Source organism: Ambystoma mexicanum, chromosome 4q, assembly GCF_040938575.1.
Source record: "Ambystoma mexicanum isolate Mex_15411 chromosome 4q, UKY_AmexF1_1, whole genome shotgun sequence".
NCBI classification, from domain to species: domain Eukaryota; kingdom Metazoa; phylum Chordata; class Amphibia; order Caudata; family Ambystomatidae; genus Ambystoma; species Ambystoma mexicanum.
Genome location: NC_090928.1, coordinates 998,352,426 through 998,376,993, shown reverse-complemented (window position 1 = coordinate 998,376,993; position 24,568 = coordinate 998,352,426). Strand labels below are relative to the sequence as shown.

The 24,568-nt window shown below is 45.2% G+C and overlaps 1 protein-coding gene across 3 annotated transcripts in view; it reads right to left on the bottom strand.

The window, feature by feature from the left end:
- The window catches only part of CENPF (centromere protein F), a 1,250,680-nt gene that overhangs the window by 234,189 nt on the left and 991,923 nt on the right, over positions 1-24,568 (bottom strand). For all 3 annotated transcript variants that reach the window (XM_069608564.1, XM_069608566.1, XM_069608565.1), the window contains one exon: positions 5,187-5,660. In XM_069608564.1, coding sequence (XP_069464665.1) covers positions 5,187-5,660 — 474 coding nt within the window. The remainder of the gene's footprint in view (positions 1-5,186; positions 5,661-24,568) is intronic.

The window sequence follows — 24,568 nt, the reverse complement described above, 5'->3', positions numbered from 1 at the left end:
CACTCCCAGTAACATCACCAAACTAGGTGACAAATACTGATTTTTTAATATCGATGAGATCATCATTAAAGTTGCCAGCGGAGTAAAAAAAATGCGGTTCCTACCTAGACTCCTCCCTTAACTGGAGGAAACAGGTCCGCGCCACAGCCTCGGCAAGTGGCTACACCTGTAAGCTCATTGGAGCGTGTAAACCCTTCCTCTCGACAAAAAGCTGTATCACTCTGGCTAGAGCCTTCGTCCTTTCCAAAATTGACTATTGCAATGAACTATATACTGGTGCCAACAACTACATCACCAAGAAACTGCAGATCCTGCAGAACAATGCCCTCAAGACAGCCTTGAGCATCCCTCGCAGACAACACATCTCTGCCATAAGAAGGGACCACAACTGGCTCTCTATTAAAGAAAGAATTCAACTCAAAACAGCATCCCTAACCTACAAATGTCTCAACAACTCAGCCCCACAATACCTATCTGATAACTTTGCCTTGAAACAATATGCCCGAATTACCAGAGCAGCCAGCCCTGGCCACTAACAAGTAGTTTCCCCATCCTTGCTGCCAACTCTGGAACTCTCCCCCCTCCAATTTCAGAACCAACCAATTACTCCACTGTTTCAGAAACATGTAAAATTGTCTTATTATCAACAATGCCCCTTACCAGTGCCTCTGCCTTCCCCTGTATATATGTAATATTCTCTGCACCTATGCATCTATGCTATATTCTCTACAAACGCTTTTGTTCTTGTAACTGAATAATTATACCACCATGTTTGTACATATATTAGATCATGTGTATTATATTTTCATGCTGTGTAACCAAGAATCTGCATTATCCTGTACTGCGCCCTGATACTTTTGGGTGAGGCACGCATTATAAATAAACCAAATCAAGTGTGAAATTCGACCTTGAACTCCGGTGGCAAGGGAGGGACCTGCAGCGGTGCATCATTGTTTGGGAGGGGTGGAGCCTCTTGCAGGTGAGGTTCTGCCTCTTCCTCTGGATCTTTTATTTCCTCTTTGAAAACCAGAAGATCTGGAAGAGCATTGTGAACCCTGACACCGAAACCTTCAGGAGTGTGAGGAGCCCCGTTGTACGTAGGGTTTGTTGGTTAATTGGTCGAGGGATTTAAGAGTGTCATACTCTTCCTTCCCGCTCTTGAGGGCGTCTTCGACAGCCTTACTGAAACGGGCATTAGATTCCACCGGCATGTTAAGGAGGGTGGCCTGTGTCTCTAATTTAAAACCAGACTGTCTGAGCCAGGCGTGACACTTGATAGAGTGTGCCTTCTGCGATGATGCAGCCTGCATTGTCTGCTGCATCAAGATTATTCTTAGGGATGCAGTTAGATACGTGCTTGCCCTCAGAGGTGGTGCTTAATATTTGTGATTTTAGGGGCTCTGGAACCACTTCGACCTGGTGTTTTAAGTCATAGCACTTGTGGCAGCCATAACTAGCTAGGTGTGTAGTGTTATTTGCAATTCTAGCTTAATATGCCGCAGAGGAGCAACCATACTTCCAAAATTGTAGATTTTCTTTACTTTGTCTGGCAGGGCTTCAGCCGACGCCAGACAATTGCCAGCCCTCTTTCTGGTAGTGGTTACGACCAGTGAGTGAGGTTTTTTCTGATCCCTAATATACAGGGGGTCTGTGGGTGCTGGCCTGAATAATTTTTCAGGTTGAACTGCCTTTGTGGGGTTAGGTGTAAGTAAGGAAGACGGTATACTTCTCTGTATAGACTAACTGTCAGGACCAGGCCTACTGCAGCACCTCGATGCCTAAGGGCTGTTTGCACGCTATACAAATGTAAAAATAAACAAAAACAAAAATACTGCAGGTGGCATTAGCCACAAAGACATTGTGAATTCAGCTAAAATTCATAAGACTAAATCCACAATGAGGTATTCTAAGAGGATGCTCTGTCCATTTTGCAGGAAAAGCCTCAGAAGACAGAGACATGTCCAAAAACTACATTTCCCAGCAGGCCCGTGTGAGCATGAGCCTGCCGGCAATGGGAATGACACACCCTGGAGCGCAAGCATGCGTGAGCCATGCCCGCAAGGCCCTGCCTGCATTACTGCCTACTAGAGGGATCGGACATGTGTAAGAGGAGCTCCTGAAGGCAAGCTACAGTAGGGCTTTCACCCGTCTGACAAACCGCAGGCCCTGCACACCTAATCAGACAAGTGGAAGCAAAGGGCATCAAGAACCACGTGCGATTGTTGGCTAACACCTCGGGCGCATGCTTTTAAATGCAATATGTGGCAGAGGCACAGACCGCTGAAACTCTGAGTGTTCCGAACTGAGTGAAATCTTAACTGCATGATTTTGCATGGTCGTGGGGCACATGTGTTGAACATTGCAGTGCGAACTATAAACCCATGGTGATGGTAACCCTGGGTAGCAAGGTCGCAGATTTTACGACCGAGTGACCGCATGATTGGCAAAACGAACCTAGCTACTGTAGACGCATTACAGACTGCTTCCGCTGAACAATCATTTCTTTGGTATTTTCCAGCAGAACGCTCAGAACACGGCCAGCACAAACTCGCCCCTGTGCTGCCGTGGGAAAGAAATCCGCAGCCAAGTAGCTTTTCTTTGTTACCCAGATGCTAAATGCATGAAATCTTTGTTCAAGTCATTCTGACCTGTGCATCAGCAAGGGTTAGCCTAGTGTATGTATACCTGCATGGAGTAATGCAGGGTTAGCAAGAGCCACAGTGTTAGGGAGTACATAAAGGGTATTAACTTATTCTGGTTAGAAGCTCCAAGTAAAGGCTTCAGGGCAAATCCTGGCGAATTGAGTGCGAGTGTTGGCCTGCAATGAATGCCAGGACGGAGACCATCAAATCCAAAGGGCTGCAGCAAGAGCCGAGGAGCATGCATACTCCAACACCCCCTACCCATCCATAACATCTACCCAACCCTCTTTCCGGTTACCCTTGAAACCCTCAACTCATCTAACCAACAGACCCTAACCCTCTTCCCCCGGCAGGTTGCAGTGGCCTGTGGTATTTGCAAAAGCCCAGGTGCCAAGACCCAACGGGGAGATAGGTGTTCGTGCTGCCTCTGCGCAAGTGACGATTGGGCGAAGAACCTGACAATAACAGTGTGATAAACTGAGTGGCGTACTTCTTGTCGCCAAGAATTTCTTCCAGAAAGTCCTTGTCTCCTTGTGCCTCTTGGGTGTCAATACTCATATGTTGGGCAGCCTTCAGCAGCAGTTTGTTGTATTGGAACTGATCATCTACAGGTGAATCTGCAACAGGCTGATCTTGGTGGTCAAGCGACTGGATGACAAATGTCATCGTAGTACTGGTCCTGACTGTATAGGTCTCCTTGACAGCCGGTGTCTTGCGACCATGAGAGATCAATATGATATATGTCCTGAGAGGGGTCTTGGTTAAGTGGAGGTCGGGGGACCTTAGGCGGAAGTGCTTGGCTGTGGTTCAAAACGTGTTTTTTGGCAGGGGGTTGATGTTTTGCAGCCCCTGACTGTGAGGCGTCTCTAAGGGACAGTAGTTCTTCTGGATGTTTGTCCATGAAGTCAACAAAGCATGACATCCTCTTCATAAATTTTGTTATGAAAAATGTTGTTGAATTGCTCAGGGGTCCAGTCATTGGATGGTGGAAAGCCTAAGGTGGCTTGGGAGGGTGCCTGATCCTTGTGATGCATAGCCCACGAGTTTGTGTCTACAGGGGAGGAGGAACTCCTAACCTGAGAGCTTTGGGAAGACAAAGGCGTTTAGGATTTGGATTTTTTTTGCGATGGCCCAGAGGACAGGGAAGATTCTAGAGGCTTGTGCCATGTACACCGCATGGGCCTCGACACGTGACGATTTTGTCGAATGTCAGCTGTGGGCTATGTACTTGGTGTGTTTGGACTTGTGTGTGCTATGGCCACCGGGTGTCGTCTCCGTCACAGAGCCTCAGCCCTGCTTAGTGGAGTCGGGGGCCCGCACATGGGCACCCGACGAACCCCAGTCGCGTTCAGTGTCACTAAGGACATAGATCCTGCACTTGCTGGAATCCTCCGTCACGTCGAGAGCTTCAGCCTGCATTGTGTGGACGGCCCGGCGCTTGGTCCGGCTGTCCTTAAGAGTTTTTGGGCGGAAAGGTTTGCAGGACTTGCAAAGCTTTTCAGGGGATCCCCAAGTAGACAGTAATTGCACACTCAGTGCGTGTCCTTCCAAGGGAATTTCCTATGGCAGCAAGGCCAACATTTAAAAGGTGTTTTTCCATTATCAATGGAAACAGCAGTTAGGTGAGAAAAAGGGAAAGGGGGTGGCAGAATATGCATTCTCTAAAAGGAGTAGCTGTATGAAAACCACCACCCACCCCCACTGTAAGGGCTGAGGCCTGAAGAGGCTGTGTCTGATCGTCGATTCATTGAAGCTGTCAATGATGGAGTTGTCCATCAAGGGCCGTCAAGAAGTTGGGTGACGCTGCGGCAAAAGCGGACAGTAAAGAAAGAAAGCGAGTCAACAAATAAACTTAAACTAGTTAAAGGCGTCAGCATGGAAAGGAACTCCACAACTTGCGACAGACCACGATGGCGGAAAGAAACAATCTGACGGACCTCAATGCGTGAAGGACCATGGGTACAGTACACAACACACTAGGCATAGTATACACTAACACGCCCCGTCGACGTCCGTTTTTAACTTTCGAAAACAAATCTTCTAATACTCTGCGACTCCTATTAGATATCAGACTATGCAGATCCACAAGCCTTCCGAGCAGGTCTAATCATGTTTGTAAATATGCCATGCTCAGGACATGCATTATCGTTTCTTGTGTTTTTGTATTAATTACATTTTGGAAAGAAGTCAAACGAAAACCAACATGAAAAGCAAAAACACACCCAAATCAAGATGAAATGGAACACATCTGCAAAAGCAAATTTAACAAAAGCACAATAATAGAGGACTCATTTTTATCATCAAAGGTAAGGGTACCCGTAAAACGTGGGAAAGCTCTGGGCTGCCAAGTAAGCTTTTAAAGTTCAACATTATTTTGGGACGTGTATCGTAACCCAGCAAAACATTTGAAAGCGTTGTCTGTTAGCAATAGCAAAAAAGATGCACTGATTCTGCGATTCCAAAGCAAATGTAATCTTCAACAATATGTCTAATTATATACATCAATTATCATCAATACGTATTCTAATTAGTAAATGTGCATACCTTTCTGAACAACACTTGGGAGTCCCTCAAGTTCATATCCACCATTGTCACCAGATGTTTTATGGAATGCCTCAGAGTTGATTTTGCTTTTTACTCGTTTCGTCAAATTCTTTGGCGTATTTGTTTTCTGTTCTTTATCATCATCTTTGCTTTCAAGGGTTCTTGGCCTTTTACCAGCTAGGGGGCCCTGGACCTTTGATAATCTTTGGTCCTTAGTTACCTTTGTGTCGCATGTTTTTTCTGCATGCACTGAAGAAGTGGGATCTTGTGCATGATGTTGCTTTAGCTGTGCATTAAGGAAATCCACACGGCTTTGTAACAACTCATTCGCTTCCTCTAACTTATGCTGGTTGATCATCAGACCACAGTACTTCTCAATGTTTTCTTCTGCCTCTTTTGATTTCTCTTCTGCATATTCCTTTAATTCTTCTATCTCCAATTTTAGTGTTTTCAGCTCAGCATCCATCTTATCGCCTGCAAAGAAAGAAAAAAAAGAAGTCATTGTGTTGACAAATATTACAAAAGGAGATCATTCACAAGCTTGGTTGCGAAGAGCACACGTTTGTCTCTGCTCTGCGGCTGCAGCCACCAAACGATATTGTGTGGCCGCACCTAGTGAGAAATTAATCAGAAGAACCTCCAGTGATTGCAGATACACTACAATTGATCCTGGAGAATCTGCAAATCCAAGATGTCAAGCCCAGTCTTCACCCAGCTGTGGCCATACCCCACTGCCAGGGCTGTTTGATCAGTTGCTGGAGACGATAGATGGGCATGAGACCGATTAGTTTTGAAGAGAGCTGTGGTGGACTGGCACAGTAGCGGCTTGCACACTTGCAGTTGTGGTTTGACAAAGTGATTAAATGAGACTGCACAGAGGGAAAAATGCTAGGAGCCCAGGAGTCCATAAATTCCCCTATGGATGATGGATGCCTGATGGTCAATTGAATTTGGAGGTAGCCGCGTGAGAGAGAGCTTTACAGGCAGTTTGATAAGAGTTGTCATTACCTTGTAGAAAGAATTTTGTGCTTTAGGGGGAAAAATGGGAGATGTTGTGGTGCCAATGGGTGTACTAAGCTGGAGGTACCCAGAGGAAAAGTCTCAGTTTACTGGATGCCCGACCTGGCCTATCTCATTAAGAGTCGTGGACAGAAAATAGATGTTTGAAGACATCAGTGAATGCTGGAGTGGAAAACCAATACCAGAGGGTATGAGGTGGAAGAAAGATCCTTGGATATGAATCCAAAACATGTTTTAAAGAAAATGTGTCATCCCACAGTGAACGCCCAGCTGGTTCAAGAGAAGTCAGAGGATGGAGTAATTTTTGAGCATATTTCCTACATGGAGTTCAAGGATTACGGTGTGATAGAACATCTTTTTCATCAGCTTGTAACCTGGGTTCACCTTCAACCCCTCTTTCTCTCGTCATATTTCTAACGTGACCTGTTCTTCCTACTGAGCCCCCTATTTAACATTATTTGTGCACACCACTGCCTTTCCTTTCATGTCACCAAACTTATCACTTCTGTGAGGAGTCAAATGAAAGCCAGAATTATGTTTTTGGCTAAAAACATTTATTAAATAAAAATGGGTTGGCAAAATGCCTCTCTGGCTCCATTTTAAAGAGGAACTTCCCTACCTAGAAACCAAAAAAGGCGGCTGTGTGTCAGGATGTCAGTTACTGAAAAGCCGCCTTTGTGTCCAAAATGTTGAATCCTGACCCTCACATTAAAACCAAAAAACAACAAAGAGGTACAAGAAAATGTCTAACTTGATGTTGGCAAAAGTGTTCAAAAGTATAAGAATGACTCCAACGAAAATGTTGTCCAAGGAAAAGACCCTTGTATCCAGAGGGTGGTCCCCATCCCCTAGATTCTTAAATAGGATGGCAAACCAAATGTCTCTTTAGCCAACAGTTCATTTGTGTCTTCACTGGACTTGCAAAGTTCTTGTTTAAGCAATACGTTCATTAAAGGAAACTTCAGGTATTTTCTGCATCAGAAATTTCGTACCATTCAAACATGTGTTGGCTCGCTTGTCGGAACGCCCTGTGGTCCCCAACTGCTTTGTTTAGACTCACTAGTTCCTTCCAGTGTCTCCGATTCTGCTTGGGCCTCTGCGCTGTGGGTCGTTCACCCGCTTTCCACTTTGGAATGTGCAGACGCTCTTCCAGTATCCTGCACGGCTCCACGGTCACACGCCGGGTTTCTTTTTTTGGCCTGGACTGGAGACCTGTGTCTCTTCGAGATGCCCAACATCGAGAAGCTATTGCACGGCTCCCAGCGTCTCCACGGCCCTTCTTGCTCGAATGCAGCATTTCTGTTCCTGTCTGGCGGCTTTCTCTGCTCCAACACACCTGTCTGTGTGCCTCGTGTTCATGGTCCTCATTATGGGGTTCAACGGCTTCTCCTGCACTGCTCGATCCAATAGTGTGGTTGCCATCTTTAATTGTCCTCCGCACGGAAGACTTGGAAAAACAACTAGGCTGTATGCTGTACTTTGAACTCCTGTCACTTTGCACAAACTCCCTCATCCTCCTCCTCCTCCTCCTCATCTCAGTACCTGGGTGGTTATGGGATTTGAAGTCCATAGATGTCATTGGACTTTTAACTCTTAGATGCTTTTTCTCAGATTTCACCTAAAGGTACATCAGAAACAAAAGGTGTTATGTGTGTGAGTTGTGGGTGTTTGGGTCAAAGGTGGGGACCTGACCAGAGTAGTGTAGAGAAAAAGGTTTCCCAACTTCCTCTACAAGGGAGAACCATTAGCTGACAATAGGCAATTAAGGTTTTAGGTGTCAGGGGGTCTTCATGGGAAAGTGGGGATACTGTGTCTCATCCAATGAAGTCATGATATCTCCCCGGTAGCTGTCTCTTCCCATGAGCTCCTCCCTCATATAGCCACCCCGAGGGTCAGAATCGGACCACATGGGAGTAGGGCCCCCTAGGGAATCCGAGAGGATTCCCATTTGATTCATCACACTTTGTTGATCTGGTCTCATATTGATTATTGCTATGCCCTGTTACTTGGTCTTCCTGTCTCTCACATGCCCCCACGCCATTCTGTCTTTAACTCATCCACCTGTCACCTTTGTCTCTCCCTCCTTGTTCTTCTATTTCCTATTTTCAGCACTCCATGTCTCCCCTTCCCTTTGAACCTTGTCTTCTCTTTCACTTCCTTTCCATCGTTTTCATGGTCATGCCCCTCTCCATCATTCTTGAATTATAACGCTTTATTTTCCCAGTCGTACATTGCTTGCTCGGAATTAGTTCCTGCGTTCCACTCCTAGATGCCCTTGTGCCTACTCTCGTTTCTGTTCCTTTGCCTACCCACCCCCAAGCACTGGAACTCTTTCTCGCTCTATCCATTCCTCTTTCTCCCTGCACATTTTTCAATCCAATCTCTGATCTCCATCTCCCTACTTCTGTTCACTATCTGGAATATACTACTTCACTTGATTGTACCATCATATTTTAAACTGTCCACGCTTTGTAGAAAGTACTTTATAAATGTAATACTAGTACATATATGAATGCAGAAGGAGGAAGACTCTAGTAGAGGGCTTTTGGTAGGTTTCTAGTTGACATGTCTAGATGGATGTATTTTTCAAGATCTGCTGATTGGGGAGAGTTGACAAACGATGGATGAAAAGGGAGACCATCATTTAGGAGCATAGGTGCTATGCAGTACTTTGATGTAGCAATTACTTTGCCGAAGGATGCTTCATCATATATTAAAATGAAACGATTTAGTTCTAGGAGGGTTTTAGAGGGGGATCATGGCATGGATAGTGCAAAAAATAAATGGAGTGTTAAATATAGCACTCAAACATTATCACTTTCCAGCAATGGTCATAACTAAAATGTTCATACAATATTACCATCATCAACCATGAGTAGGATGGACTGAGGAATGGACACAAAGTGGACCTTGAGCCATCATAGTATCCCGTTGGCTGGACACCCAGCAAAGGTTCTCTGTATTCTTGCCCAAGCAATCCCATTGCCTCTCTAATGGAAAAGACTCTGTTGGACTGACTTGACCCCAGTTTATTCTAGGACTTAAGAGGGACCCTCCTAATTGCCCAGTGACAAGATGGCATGCCCGAATATATATTGTGGAACATTGCAGGTAATGCAAATTAATGAGAGGACGTTGAAAGGGGGGTGGGGGAGGACTGGTGGGACGGACATCTGCCCCTTTCAAGAGAGAGACTTGGGAGAGCTAGAGACAGTTGCTAAAGCAAGGTATAGATACTTTGTGTCCTCTGCCACTAAAGGTAAGTGGTGCAATAAAAAGGGAGTTTATGTATTTTGGCAACAAGGCCCTTGGTAGGTAAGTGACTATCAGTGGAGACAGGAGAGACGAATGTGCAGTCAGCACCTTTGTTTCGGGAGGATGAGAAGTGTAGAATACCAGCTACCTGGGCAGTCTGTGCAAACTAGAACAAAGCTGAGCTGGAATTGAACACTTCAATGTGGGAGTTTGGTGAATAAGAGGGTCCTATCTGACTCACCTGCAAAGTCTTTTTCCACAGATGGGTAGTTAGGGGGGAGCAATTATAGATTACTTTCTTATATTGGTTAAGGCAAGGAGAAGAGTCAAGGGATATGGAACTCTGTGGTAGGGTATCACAAACTTCTGAGTCCAGCTCTAAGTGACTTAGATGGAGGGCATCAACAGGCAGAGGTGGTAACAGCAGGTTGTGGACACGGGAGGAGGAGTCAGACAGGCTAGAAATGGCAGCTTCCCGGTCCAATGGTAACTACATCGCTGATCCTTTTTGGTGGCCCATAGAGAGCTAAAGAGCCCTTTTTGATGCCTCATTTGATGGTGGCCAAATGTTAGGACTCCTACGAATTATAAAGATAAGAGACCCTGGTTCGATCACTTAGGGAAACCCTTACGGAAGACTGTCAGCAAGTGTTCCTCAAACATCAGAATCGACTTGGACAAGAAAAGAAGAAATCCTCAGGATAGGAAGTATTAATAAGAAATAAGTTATTGATCTGCAACTCCTGTTCTCCAGCATTGGTATCCTTCATAGATTCACATGCTGTGAATATTCCCCATCGTTAGGTTGGGAATCCTCGTTAACAGAGCAGTTTAAACTTCGCAAACAGGTACTGAAGAACCAACACTGAAGAACAGCAGATGGAGGGGAATCAGAAACGTGCAGCGTCGCAAAACCCAATACACAGGGTCTGAGCCTCCTTGGACAGCCGAGTTCTCGAGCTTCTTTGGTTGCCTATACCGACGTGGTGGTGTTGGTAAATATCCGTACCACCTTTCCAGTCAGCAAAGGGAGGAAAAAGTTGAGGGCAATCGCACTCAGTTCCAGCAGATTGATGTGCAGCAGCATTTTGTCTTGGCACCACAGACCCCTTGAGTGGACGTCCTGACACTGGCCTCCCCAGCCCACTAGCCAAACAATTATTGTGTGGGTGGCCTGATGTGTGGGCAGCCAAAAAGGAGCATCCTTTATAAGGTGGGCTTTGACTGACCACCAGCGGAGGCTGCGTCTGAACTGCCTTGTCAGGGCGATGCCATCTTCCCAGGATTCTGACATCTGTTACGCTCACCTGGTATCCACGGGGACGCCACCCAGCCCTGGTTGGATGATTTGCACTCTCGAACCCTCTCCCGGTCCCTTGGTAAGGCCTCTGGTTGAAAGATGGGTCAGCAATATAGGAGAGCTGGATTCAATACCAGATTGTCTTTATGTTTTCCCATCTCCCTTGGCCTCAACTCCTTCCTCCCCCTTGGGCCCTCTCCTCACCTTAATATTGTAAAAGGTGGATTCTCCGTCCTGCTCCTCATGGCAGGGGCGCGTAGATGTGGCGGGGCGTGCAGCGACCAAGTTACTTCACTGGTGCAAGCCCCCCTGTGGGAATCCAGGCCTGCTGCGACTCCGTAGGTTTGCTGCTTTATAGTCTTATATGCAGTTCTTATGTTCCTCTTAGTTCGAATAATAATGTCTTGCTTCTTTCCTTTTAGGTATGGAAAGGTATTTTGGTATGTCATGCAGTTTGAAGATGAGCATGGGCCGGTAGGCAAAAGTGTAGTGTATGCGATGCTGTCCGGTGAGTGATGCGCGGCGCTGTTTCGCCTTTCATATCAACTTTTCTCTCCTTGCAGGTTGCGATGGTCCTCGCCGAGGGCCATAATGTTCCAGCGATGATACTGACCAGGAGAGGACTACCAGGTAAGAATTGTGTGGCTTTCTTCATTCGGGAGGAAACGTGAGTAAACACTAACTAATGCTGTCTTTCTTTCTCTTTTGTCCAGGTTATGGTATTTGTTAGGCAGAAACCTGTGCAGTTCCCTTAGGGAACACTGCAAAAGATTTAAGACTACAGGTATAGCAGTAAACCCACTTGGTAGCAGTCTGCACCACCCAGATTTACCTGGTAGCTGTGGCTGAGCAGTCAGACTTCCCTCAAGAAGAGTTAGGCAGTATGCAAAGTATACACAATATGTACTCAGACACAATAGCACAAGCAAACACTGACCAGAGCTTGGTTTCAAAAGTATATAGTTTTTTTATTTTTAAGAACCCATACGTTGAAAACACTCTAGCAAAGTATAGTAAAACACTTCAAACACAGTTATAATGAAAGCAGTTTCAACCCTTACTCCTATCTAGTCAACTCTAAGTTAACATCACATAATTAAAACAGAGGTGAATGCTTAACGTTAGATGACACTCTAGAAGGTTCAAGGAAGGGATAAAAGAGAAACAGAAATGGGTTAAACACACCACTCTAAGGTCCAGAACACTTGCAATAGGCTCAAAGAAGCACAAAGTCACAGGTGAGCAAAAGTCACTAGGCAGGGCCCACTCTTAGAGTAGCCGGAGCGAAAATGTGCCCAAGATCACACTGTTATTAGGGATTCAAAGTCTTGCAAAGAGTTAGAAAGAGTTTAGAGTGGTTTAGAAAGTTTAGCCAAGGTGTTCCAGGCACTCCCAGGTTCGAAAGCCGGGGGCTAAATCTACCCCGTACAGTCGGTGGCAAGGGAAGCCAGGCGGAACACGGTACCTTAAGCGGAAAGGGTCCTCCAGCGGTGGCAGTTGTTCCAGGCGTCGGTCAGGGGAGAAGAAGTTCTCGCTGAAGAGCAGAAGAAGAAGGTCGTTGCACTGCCCGGGAAGAAACCAGCCGCGGAGTCCTCCGGTTAAAGGGTTGTACCGACTTTCGTGGTTGGGGTAAAAGTGGTGGGGTTCCGGTTGCCGGGGTGCTTGGCACTGGCAAGGCGGCCACGAGATACCTCGAGAAGCGAAAAGAAGGCGAAAACTGGTTGTCCCCACCAGTCAAGGGAAGGAGCCACTCCGTTAAGAGTTCTCCTCGGTCGTCGGGAAAAGTGGTGAGACGGTTCAGCAGGGCTCCACCGGGTGGTGTCGTCGAGGCAGGTCGGCTCAGCTCTTCCCTCGTCGGATTCTTGGTCCTGTGGCGACTTCTGAAGTCCCAGTCCCCAAAGCCCTGCTTTTATGCAGCAAACCCCCATTCACCCAGCCTAGCTGTCACTCAAACATGCTAAGTGGTGAGCCGGCCGGCTCACCACTTGGGCCAATCAGGACGGAGTGCGACTTGAGTTACCAAGGTAACTCAGTCCAGGGTGCCTAAATCCCCCTCCACCCCTCCTAAGTACCCCAGACAGAGTGGCACCACTTTGGAGGGCTTCTGTGGAGAAGCCCGCCAAAAGTGGGACAAAGGGCTCCACTTTGGGTCAGAGTTACAGAGGCGAACGCCAACGCCATTTTAGAATCAAGTTTTGGCAAAAAGTCCCAACCGGAGTTATACTAATAAATATATAACCCGGCGGTATGTTTAAGGCTACCGTAAATAAATAAATAAATGTGTTAGCCTAAAACAATGGGAAATCCCATAGGGAAATATTCGCGGTCGAATATAAAAAGTAGTTTCCACTGCCACCAGCCAAAACTCGATCAGGGGGGACGGGGACGTGCCCCCTCGACTAACAGACCCTGGGGCAATCGAATTGCCCCAGCCAGTACGTCCACAATATGATGGTTTGTACTGGTTCTGTTCAGGATTCAAGACTAGTAAAGTCTTTGGTGACTTTACATGCCCTGGGAGACAGTAGTCAGTCCCAGGGTATGGAGTCTATGTTGGGGAGTCCCTAGGACACCCCTGGGTCACGGCACAGAGGGTGCTGTGTAACCCACATCACAAAAATACATGAGGCCCTATGGAGTAAAAGACCCCATAGCCCATTCAACACAAGGTTTAACCAAGAAAACACACTTCAACATGTCCAAGAGTGAGGGAAAAGGAGTCTCACTCTTGGCAGGAGAAAAAAAAGAAACCCCAGAAGTCCAGCAAAGCTGCTGGGGGACTCACTAGGTAGGGAAATTCAGCCTAAACAGAGAATTCTCCCTAACAGTATTCCAGGATGCTTGCGGTGCCCGATGGTGGAGTTCGTACCTTCAGGTGAGTGGAACTGAAGTCGGCGATGGATTGAAAACAGGATACTGTGCCAGGTAAGTTTCATAGTGTTCTTTCTCTCTCTGCAGATCCTTGGTTTCAGGTAAGCTGGCATCAAAGAACTGGACACGGTGAACGTTGCGCTGCCCACAGCAGCATAACGCAAAGCATGTTCTGCTGTTTGGGTGCGGTTTAAATAGTCTAAGGTAAAGTAGTCCAGGTAAAATAGTCCCAGGCCTGCCACACCCAAAGTAGTCCAGGTAAAATAGTCCCAGGCCTGCCACACCCAAAAGACTAGACCGCATAGCTCAGTTCCTTGTAACTGAGCTATGCGCGTGCCACCATGTTGGCTGAACCCCCCCGCCCCCAAATTAAATAATCTCAAGTAAATAGTCCCATTCTAATGTTGGTCTTCATGATGGTTTTGAGCCTGGCGCCAAAGTCGCTAGGTTTGACTCCAAGAGAGTCTTGGATGAGGTTTTAAGGCCTTTGACCTGGCCCTATCTGGAAGGCTGACTTGCCAGTGAGGGCCAGGGGCAAGGGTCATGTCACATCTGTACTCAACGAGCATCTAGGAATGTGCAGCCTGCAATGAGTGATCAGAGTGATGCAGGATGACATCATGCGCAACAGGGACTTGTAACTGCTGTGAGGAGCCAGGAATGAGACGCGGACAACACAGGATGTATGTTTGTGGCCACAAACCTTTATTGAAATAATAATGGGGTTGGGGAAATGACTCCCTGTCCCTAATCTAGGAGGCTATTTCCCCTACCTCAACCAAAAGCTAAAGGTGTCTCTCCGTTGCCAAGATGTCCAAAGCAAAAATGTCCTGTTCCCATCATCATATCCTCACCTTTTCACACTAAAAAATAACTAAGGTGCTAAGGATAATGTCTTTGGCTTGAAAGAGTGCACAGATGTTTACGTTCAACAAAAGATGAACATTCACCAGAAATCTCCAATGGATAGTGTTCCCTTCCCCAGGTTTCTCTTCACCAAAGATATAGGTTCAAAAAGAAAAACCATGTTCCTGTAGCCCAAGAGTTTAACTAACTTCTCTTGGTGTTGTAATTCACTCCCGGAAAAATGACTCCCTTTCCCAGGTTGTCTCTTCATGCAATGCAGTTCAAAATCCAAAGGGTATGAACCCTCCTTTGTATTCCCTCTTTAGAACGCCACAACTTGGGTGTTGGTTTCCAGACTCTGACAACACCAGTTATACACTCCCCTGCCAGGTCTGTTGTATAGTTCTTTTTAAGAAGGGGTATTGCCCTTCCTTTCTGTTTTGCTTCAGTTCTCCAGCTTGCCTGTCAAATATTATAATTATAGTTTTTTTATAATGCGTTTAATACCGAAGAGCTTTCTAAGCGCAGACCAGGATTCAAAACAGTGTTGCTCTGCGTCTTGCTTCCAAGACCAGCGCATTGTCACTGAGCTATACCACCTGTGCTCTAATGCCAGGACTTTCAATTTCAAATTAATGGGTGTGAGTCCCGTCTCGACTTTCACCTGGTGTACTCTCCTGCCAGGACTTTCAACACAACAGTCAACAGCTTCGAGACCAAGGTGGTGTTTAGCTTCCCCAAGTTCACATTTCCATTTGTGTTACTTGTATTTTCCTTCATTCCCAAGTACTGGCACTATGAAGATTAACCACGTAGTGAGCCGTAGGGATTCACCTCCCACTCGTACTTAGGAGTGCTTTCTCCCATTACCACCCAGTCCCCCCAGCCTTTTACTATGGGCTCACTGGTGCTTGAACAGCTTCCGTAGCTTCTCCGACCCCTCTTTTAGTACTGCTTGGCGCCTGACCTCCCCTCTTCAGTTCAGATGGCTCAGCTGTTCCGGGGTGGCTTGTCGCTGTGGCTTCCATTGCCGGCACAAAGCTTCCTCACTGCTTCACGTCCCTCGTCAGCATCTCTGGTGCTTTCAGGAGTACGCCACCAAAACACTGCCTGCTCTCCGCTATTCAGCTACGAAAGCTTCTTCCTCGTTTTCCTCCACGATTCTCTCATGCTTCCATGCTCGTCTGTCCTCCCTACAGCTTGGTTTACCCAGAGTAGGCTAGCTGGTTGAATCACATTGTGTTGTACAGCTGTTCCATCTTTGAACTCCTGCACTGAGAAAGGGAGATACTCACTTAATCTGATTTCTCCAAGTACTAGACTGTTTGTTTTGCTTCAGTTGAGCAATCTTCGTTCTGATGGCCCTCTTCCTCGTGTCAGTGTTTGTCAGTAGGTTGGTTTCAAAATATTGAAAGTGCACTGTCAAAATGCTTTGTGGGTTGCTGGGGGGAATTACAATATGCCATTAAAGCATGTGCAATGGAAGGGATATCCCTAAAAGGGAAAGTGGGATACCATGTCTCACCCGATAATGCTGTACCCTCCCATCCCCCGAAGGTTGCCTCCCACCATGTGATCCTCCATCAAATAGCCGGCACAGAGGGTTAGGATAAGGTAGCGCCCGCCGTCCACTGGTCAAATGAGGAGAGGCCACCTCTGGGAAAGGAGTGATGACAATCCGATTATTACACTGCCGGCAGATGTCGGAACCACGTCAAGATATTGCACTTTGGCGAGGAATGAGGACACTTGATCGTCTGATGGTGTCGCAGTGCAGGACACCTTGAGCTTTGCACCCTAGTAAAGAGCTTGTCTTTCTGTTATCAGGCATGACTTTGGGAAATGTATGGAAAAGCCAAGGAATTGCAGACATTGGATGGTGGATACTGTGCTCCTTGTTGTCACAGCAAAAGACAGAGCCCTCACCAACCAGTCGTTTAAGTATGGGTAGAGGTGGACGCACTTACTGCGTAGGTGAGCTACCACTGGAGCGAGGCATTTGGTAAATACTTGCGGGGATGAGCCAAGGCCGAAGGGCAAAGCCTTGAATTGGTAGTGCACCCCAGCAACTACAAAACTAAGGTAGCTGTTGTGTGAGTGGCGTATAGGGATGTGGAAGTAAGCGTCTTCGAGGTGGAGGGACACCAGGAAGTCTCCCTGCTGTAGTGGAGACAAGGCCTGGTGTAATGTCACCATATGAAATGTTTGTACTTTGAGGAATTTGTTGAGTACCCTTAGATCTAAGGTGGGCCACCAAATCCCCCACTTCTTGTGGAACGGCTTTTTCCTGATCAGGAAATTATGTGAGAAGACTCCTGTCGATCGCTCCATCTTCGGCACTTTCTCCACCGCCCCCTTGGTTAGCAACGCTTGCACCTCCTGTAGCAGCAGATGACAGAGCTTTTCCAGCTTGCGTATAGGGGGATTGTCTTGCAGCATGCTTACAAACTCCAGAAACTGGCCCTGCTGGAGAAGGTAGCGCACCAATTACTCGGATGTGATGGTCTTCCATTCCCTGACTAACTGCGATAGGCTCCTTCCCACTGGGGTGTTGAAGTGGGAGGGTTCGACCCTGGCTGGGTCAGGGCTGCTTCCTTGGATTGGCCCCTGGACTGGGTGCCTCTGTAAAATTGAGACTTTCCTCTGTCCTGATCGTCTGAGAGTATGCAGGCGTCTTGTAAGAGGAGGAGGATTGGTAAGAGGGATGATTGTGCCAAGAGGTCCTGCCAAAACTGTCCTTACCTGTGCAAACGGACTGTTGCCTTAAAGGACTGAGGCCTTTGATGCAATGAGCCCAGGGAATGGGCAGTCTCTGTGACAGACTCACTAGTGAGCAGAGTTTCATCAACCTTCTTCGCAAAAAGAGCTATGCTGTCGAACAGAATGTAGACGACCTTTACTTGCAACTCTGGCCAAAAATGTGTCGCCTTCAGCCAATGTCAGCAAGGCATGGCCCCATTGCCCAGTTAGCGGAATCCTGTGTCAGTGATGTCTACTGACACTGAGATGGCATGATCTGATGCCAGCTCACCCTTGTGTAATATGTTCATCGACTCCTGCTTTTTGTCGTTGGGCAAAAATGCCAGGACGGAGCCTAGCTTGAACCATAGCTCGCAATCAGATTGTGCAAGAATGGCCATCGCATTTGCAGCTTTGATGGTGGCTGCTGCGGTTGTTAGAACCTTCTTCCCGAAGGCATCCACGCGTTTGCCCTCTTTGTCTGGAGGGACAGAGCAGGAGGAGGATGGATTTGCAAATTATTTCTTGGCCGCGGCGAAGACCACTGAATCAGGCGTCGACTGTGTGCGGAGATCGACCAGAGTAGTCTTATGGGCTCTGTATTGCTAATCAAAACGTTCCTTTTTTGCTGCCGCTGAAAAGGGGTATGCTATGGTAATAAGGGCGTCTTCCCAGATATCTTCTAGGAGTGGGATGGATATCATGCACTTGCTCTGATGTGGGTGCCTGCAGAGCACTGATGGGTCTGGGGTTGGTGAAGGGTCCAGCGGACTTATTTTAGGGTGGACACTAGTGTAGTGAGGGTATTAAAAATGTCCACAGATATATCACTTGCAGGAGTTGGAGCCAATGGTGGCAACACATGCAGCCCGATATGGCTTAATTTTGCGTGTGGTGATGTAGGCTTCAGTGCTGGTGCTGGGGCCCTGGCAGGACTTGGTCTTCTTTCAGGTGAGACAAGTCTTGATGGTGATCTGCTGGGTACTTGAAGAGAAGAACTGAGGGGTGACAAACCCTCCTCAGCCCCTTCTTCAAAAGAAGACACGATTGGTTCCACGACTATCACTGGTAGCACTGATACCCCAATCCTGGTAGGGGGTATTAACGACATGGAGGTGCTACCATAGCAGATACTACTGTACAGGTCGCGGTTGATTACTAGGTTGGATGTGGCGCTGAGGGAGTGATAGAAGTGACCGGCTTCGTTGTCGTTTCCTGTTTCGTCGTCGCTTGAGACATGACAACCTTTTCGCTGACTATGTTGGTACTGCACCTGCCTTTGATGGAGTTGATGTCGACAGTGAAGTAGTTGGTTTGCTTGCCATGGTCATACACTATTATGTCATCGACTGCGTAACAGAGAACAATTTGGTCGTTGGTGTCATTGACGATGGTCTAACGGTGGATGAAGTAACAGGCTTGGACAACTGTGCCATCGTAATAGACTGGCTGAGTTCCAGTGAACGAGAGGAAGAGGCTTGCATTCTCTTATGTGAATACTGTTTCTCTTCCAACCTCTGAGACGGTCTCGGCCTGTCTCTGGACACTTCTTTGTGCGCCTTTTTCTTGCTTCTGGTGCAACCTGGACCTCTTACAAGGCGTGTCGCTGGGTCGGGATTACTAGGAAAGGGCTATTACCAAGTTGAGCTAACTGCCAAGATATATAATTTAAGCTATCTGATCAGTGAACACTTTATTCTGATTTTGTAGGTTTGCTAGCAGCAGTGTCAGAAAGGATGTGACCATAGTCCAAGGTCACAGAACAATGAGTACTTACAACAGTCTGACCAATTGTGCCACACCTTAGCAAAAGTCAATACATAATGATACAAGTCATGTTGACTAGATATGTAGACCAATAGTTCAAAAGTCAAGTGGTTTTAATTTAATGAACAGCCAACATGTGTTTCGACCATAAACAAAAGGTGTCTTCTTCAGGGCTGTAACACACAGTCATACCGGTCTAACAATTAAATGAAACATGTTGGGAAGTGAGTGATCAACATACAATAATGAATAGAAAATATGATAAATGGACCAAGACATGAAATTGAAAATAAATATATAAATCAAGGGAAAAAGGGACAGAGAAAGGAGGAGAGGAAAATCACTACAAAAGTACAATGATGTATCCCATACATAATCCTTTGATTGATCAATTGCTAATTATGAGTGTAAATCACCTCTTACCCTGAAATCACACTTGCACCATTTTATCTTGTGACCACCAACAGTATAATCTCTGAGAAACCTGAAGCTGTCACCTGCTGGTCCCCAGGGATCTGTCATCCTGGTGGCAAGAACATGGCCATCGCCAGTTGTATCCAATACCTGGAGATGGACCAGTGAGGGGAGATCACCTGGATTGGGGGTGGGGGGGAGGGATCTTCGGGGAGTGGAAGCGGGACACTGCACAGCCAGACGTAGGGACTAAATCCCCCAACCCTCTTTCTGACATGAACACTTTCTCAAGGACAACTCACTGTGAGGCAAAACGGACTAACACCCGACATGTCTCACTACAATGGTCAGGCAATTACTGATCATTACACACCCCTGACTTCCATCACACATCTCCACACGGATAAAAGGCGGATCAAGAAAGCACACTCTGAGCAAGGCAAAGAACATGAGGAAGCAGCAGTTCCAAGATGGCAATTCAATACGAGGCGAAATACTGCACGACCGAAGAGGATTGCAGGGACCCTTGACCTTTTCACCGACAGACTGCATCTTCCATGAGCCTTCAACAACGGGAAACTGAATTAAACCTAAAGAATCCTGCATTGTGTGCCAGAGGTCCGGCTCTGCCGTGTCGATAGTCAAAGCGGGGAAAAGCGTTTGCAGCTGTCGTATTGTCCTTGGCTCCTACAACGAAGCCGCACCAGTGAAGTCAGCACAGCCGGTGAATTGGGGAGACTGATATCAGACCGGTCTGTGTGGAAACCAAGGTTCCAAGCAGCAACATTGTATGAAGAAGATTATTAATACAGCAGATGAGTGAATTAACTTTGAAGCTGTAATACGATACGGTAGACTGAGTGGACCGGCATCATGTGGGTGCCCATTAGAAAGAGACTTAAGTATCCAACCAAAAGGGTGACACGTTAAGAGAGAATTGTGAAATGGAAGTGTTCCTGCAAGGGGGCAAGCCAACCCTGTGCACATTCGAAGGTCTTTGATACTTGATGTAAAATTGACATTGGTCCGAGCCTGACTGAGGGAAACTAAGTGTAAAAGGGATATGAGCCCGGCAGAGGGGGATCCGGGGTGAACAGTGAGTCACCCGAAAAGGAAGAATCTACGAACATTGTGTGATAAAGTAAAAGGAGAAATGCAGGCTCGAGCCCAGCAAAGAGAAGCCTGTATGAACTTTATGCGAAAAGGATCTGAGCCCGGTTGAGGGGGATCCGGGTTGGATATTGGATCAACCGAGGTGAATACTTGTGAAAATCTATAAGGGAAAATAACTTGTTGTATATTTGGTTGCTTCAGGCCCTTTGAGTGAAGGGACTCTGAGAAGCAAGGAGACTTATGCTCCGGAGGCCCCGATGCCGATGAGTGTACTGTAACCTTGTGCTAAAGAAGCCAGAGACTGTGCTATGCACTAGTGAACAGCCTTATCCCATGCTAAAAGGAAGGGAGGCCAACAGCCTGAGAACCTGACATAATTTTTATCACTTTTCTTTTTCATAACATTATTTCCCAAACTATTTGTATTTAGATGTAGGGATTGGCAATAGGTTTTTTTAGTATAGGCCCTTTTATTTTGACAAGACAACACTGACTGCGTCATTGTTATTTGATGGTCGTGGCTTGCTCCCATCTGTAGATTTAGGTTTAGATAGGTGTTTATCATACCCTTTTTGAAGTTCACTTAACACCCTAGAACTGTGGTCACTTGTGTCTGTCTTACTATTGATGCCGTGCCTTCCTTACACACCTCACAAGGTGAACATGTCATTAATTTAAAATGGGTTAAGTTCTATAATCACTCATCACGAAAAAACTATTTCCATTTTCACCATTTTCTCTATTTTGATATGGCCTAGGTGTTTAAAAATAACAATCTGATATTTACTGTCCTAGTCACAACAATCTCTATTCACAAAATAAAAAAGTATACCATGTCAATCAAATCAACCAAGTCATTCCTCTTCATAACCTAATACTCTAATCCAAAGTATCTCCGGTCCTCCCCGACTACGTGGGTGAATGAAATACATTTGCTCACATACCTTAAAACTACTGTACTTAAACTCTCCTTGTCCTCAATTTTCAAGGCTTAATAATGTTCAGTGGCGGATACCCTGCTGCGGTTCCATCTCAGCTATGCAACTCTAAACGTAGAAGTCGGGCAACACAGATACACTTATAAAAACAAAAAAGCAACACTCTAGCCCAAGTCCTTAGGGTAAATGTCAATAAGTGGAATGGTGAAATGGAAACTCACAATAACCAGGCTGATTAGGCCCAGCACCCCGTTGGGTTTGGTCAGCGGCGTTCCACGTGACAAATGCTGCCATCTAGTTTGACACCACTTAAATAGACAGCGTGATGTCAGACGTTGGACAGCTGATGTCACGCAGACTCAACATAAAGAACTAACGAACATAGAGATGCGACCACTAACGTGTTATATTCAATTTAGTAATCAACTCAATATCCTTCAATGTGAACCCTTCTTTCCTAATAAAAGTTAGTTGCCATCAGTTACAAGAATCGAGGGGTAGCAGGTGCACTTAAAGTTTGGATTATTCTTGGTTCCTACTTTCCGATGGTTGGATAGCTGCAGTGCCTAGGCTCGTGCGCTGATCTTACAATAACTTCTGAACAGAAACATATACCTCAATGAGTTTTGTATTAGATGTTTTATTAGTGGCGGTCACTCAGCCGACAAGTGTTTCAACCACTGGTTGTGTTCAAGGCTTATGATTGCGCTAGAAATGTTGATAATCCATATTATAAAACATTGAACCATGTATAAATATGTTCAAATCACCGGCACACCATCATCCATTGCTGAGAATTTAACATAAAATCATATACATGATCTGAGATACCAGCAGTAATCAAGCCGAATCCAAAACAAATTCTATATGTTGCATCAAATGAAAGCAAATCAATGACCATTGTCCAAAACAAAGTAAACATTTTGAAAAGATGTTTTGATAAAAACAAATTCCAGACATAAATAAATGAAGAAAACATTTTTTTTTAAACCATAGAAATTGTCGCCGACAAATTATTTTGTTAGGATATCATTATCAAATAGATCGGACCATATCAGTCATGGAGCCAGGAGCCAGAATCCAAATTCAAGCAAAGAGAAATCAATTTTGATACGTATCCATGAATTTGGTATTTGAGTAAAAAGTAAGTTGACAAATAAAATCCATCAATCAAAATTCCAAAAACCCACCATGGAGAAAAAAACATTGGTTTGAACATATTTGAAATAAAATTCCAAAACCACCAAAGAAAGGTATACATTTGAGCACATTTGAATTAAATTTGATACCAACAAATTGAATTTTTGAAGAGAGAGGGAGAAATAAAATGCAGAAATAGACATATAATATCATATGAAAAGAACATAAAACATCAAGAATATATAACAAGAAAAAACAAGAATAGCGCATCAATCAATGTTCTTTTGGAGCAATATCAAGGTTAAAGTATAACTATAGGTTTTTACTTCAACATAGTGTATCAGCACTGAACTGTCAAATGTTAGGAATTCCATAGCAACAAGATGGTGAGATTAGCCATATGTGAGAGTACCATAAGAGTAGTTGGTCACCCACACCCGTGTAAATGTGGATATATCATGAATACTTCTATTATAATGTGTCCCCCTAAGTATTAGTAACCATGCTGGCAGTGTCCGAAGGTCCAAAATTGTTATAAAAACTCACTCTTTGTTCTTTTCCAGATATTACTAAGGACAGTCTATTTGAATACCAGGATAGGTGATAACAGCCAATGTTACAAAGGGGTATTGTGCTCAATTTGTTTAGCATCTAGAAATAAATAAACAAAATGAGGGAAATGCTCACCTCCCCCCCCCCCCATAGTCGCTTGTATATCCTATTTGGAATATATGCACTACAATTGATTGGTTTGGGTGTAGTTTAATTCGATGGATTGTCCAGCATCTATATGAGTGGGCAGAAATGATAGTCTGTATTGAGTATGCTATCTAAATTACACTTATCAAATTAGTTTGTTAATAGGTATAGTTAAACATGATTTCCATAAATCAGTATACTGTCAAATTGCCCCACCATACTTAGTAGCTATAGTGATATTTTCCTCTCCAACAAAACGGGTGTATCTCCTGTCAGGATTCCCCCTCGGCATGCCGCAAATCATTTTAAACATTTATGGCGTGGCCGTGATGATGTCATCGCTTTCTGGTGCATATGTAAACAATAATATTTGTGCTGGGCACATTTCTCATATCTAAATCGATTGCCGCCTGATGATTGTGGTAAATCCCTAGGTATCTTAATATATCGACTAATGTGTCTAATTCAGAATGAATTATATTAACATCTTGAAGATTTGACACTGTAGATAATTATAATTGTGCAGTCAGTATATATCAAGATTAAGCGCTAGGTGATAGTGATTATGTGAGCTGCTCTTAATGGTGCTTACCTTAGTTACAGCTATTTTGTCATCAATTAAATAGTAGTGGAATTAATGGTTGGATTGCAATGGGTAATAAGATGCACACTTAAGTTGCATTTACGTGTTGTCTTACGTTCTACCAACTGTCAACTATTGCTAATTTCATTAATAAGCTACAAAAGGTAATTGGTTCGATACTGCATATTGATCTGGGATTCAAGATAATTACAAATGGTTATCAAGGTAATTGCCTTTTATGTATCTATTCTTAATTAACATGGTTTGGTCAGTGAATTGTGCTGTATTGAAATATTTACCGGTACAGGTGTGCAACTCCTCTTTTACAGAGTCACTATCTGAATTTGATAACAGATAAATCATGGTTAATTTCGAACTGCTGATACCCACTTCTCACACCGTTAGGTTCTTACGAAAAAAATATTAGTGTCGTGTTCACAATTGAGACCAGTTGTTAAACATCGTAGTTTACAGATTATTCTTGATGCCAGCTGCCAAAACAGAAATTTCTGGTCCCCACCCAATGTACTGCATTTTGATTTTTGTAGACCAGTACATCTGATATCACTCTTGACAGACATTTGGTGTGATTCCTGCCAGTGTATGGCTAGCTGCAGTCTCATATTGCCCGTTAAGATTAGCCAAGTGTTCATGTATATGGATACGCAATTCCCAGATCGTGCTCCCTACATAGACC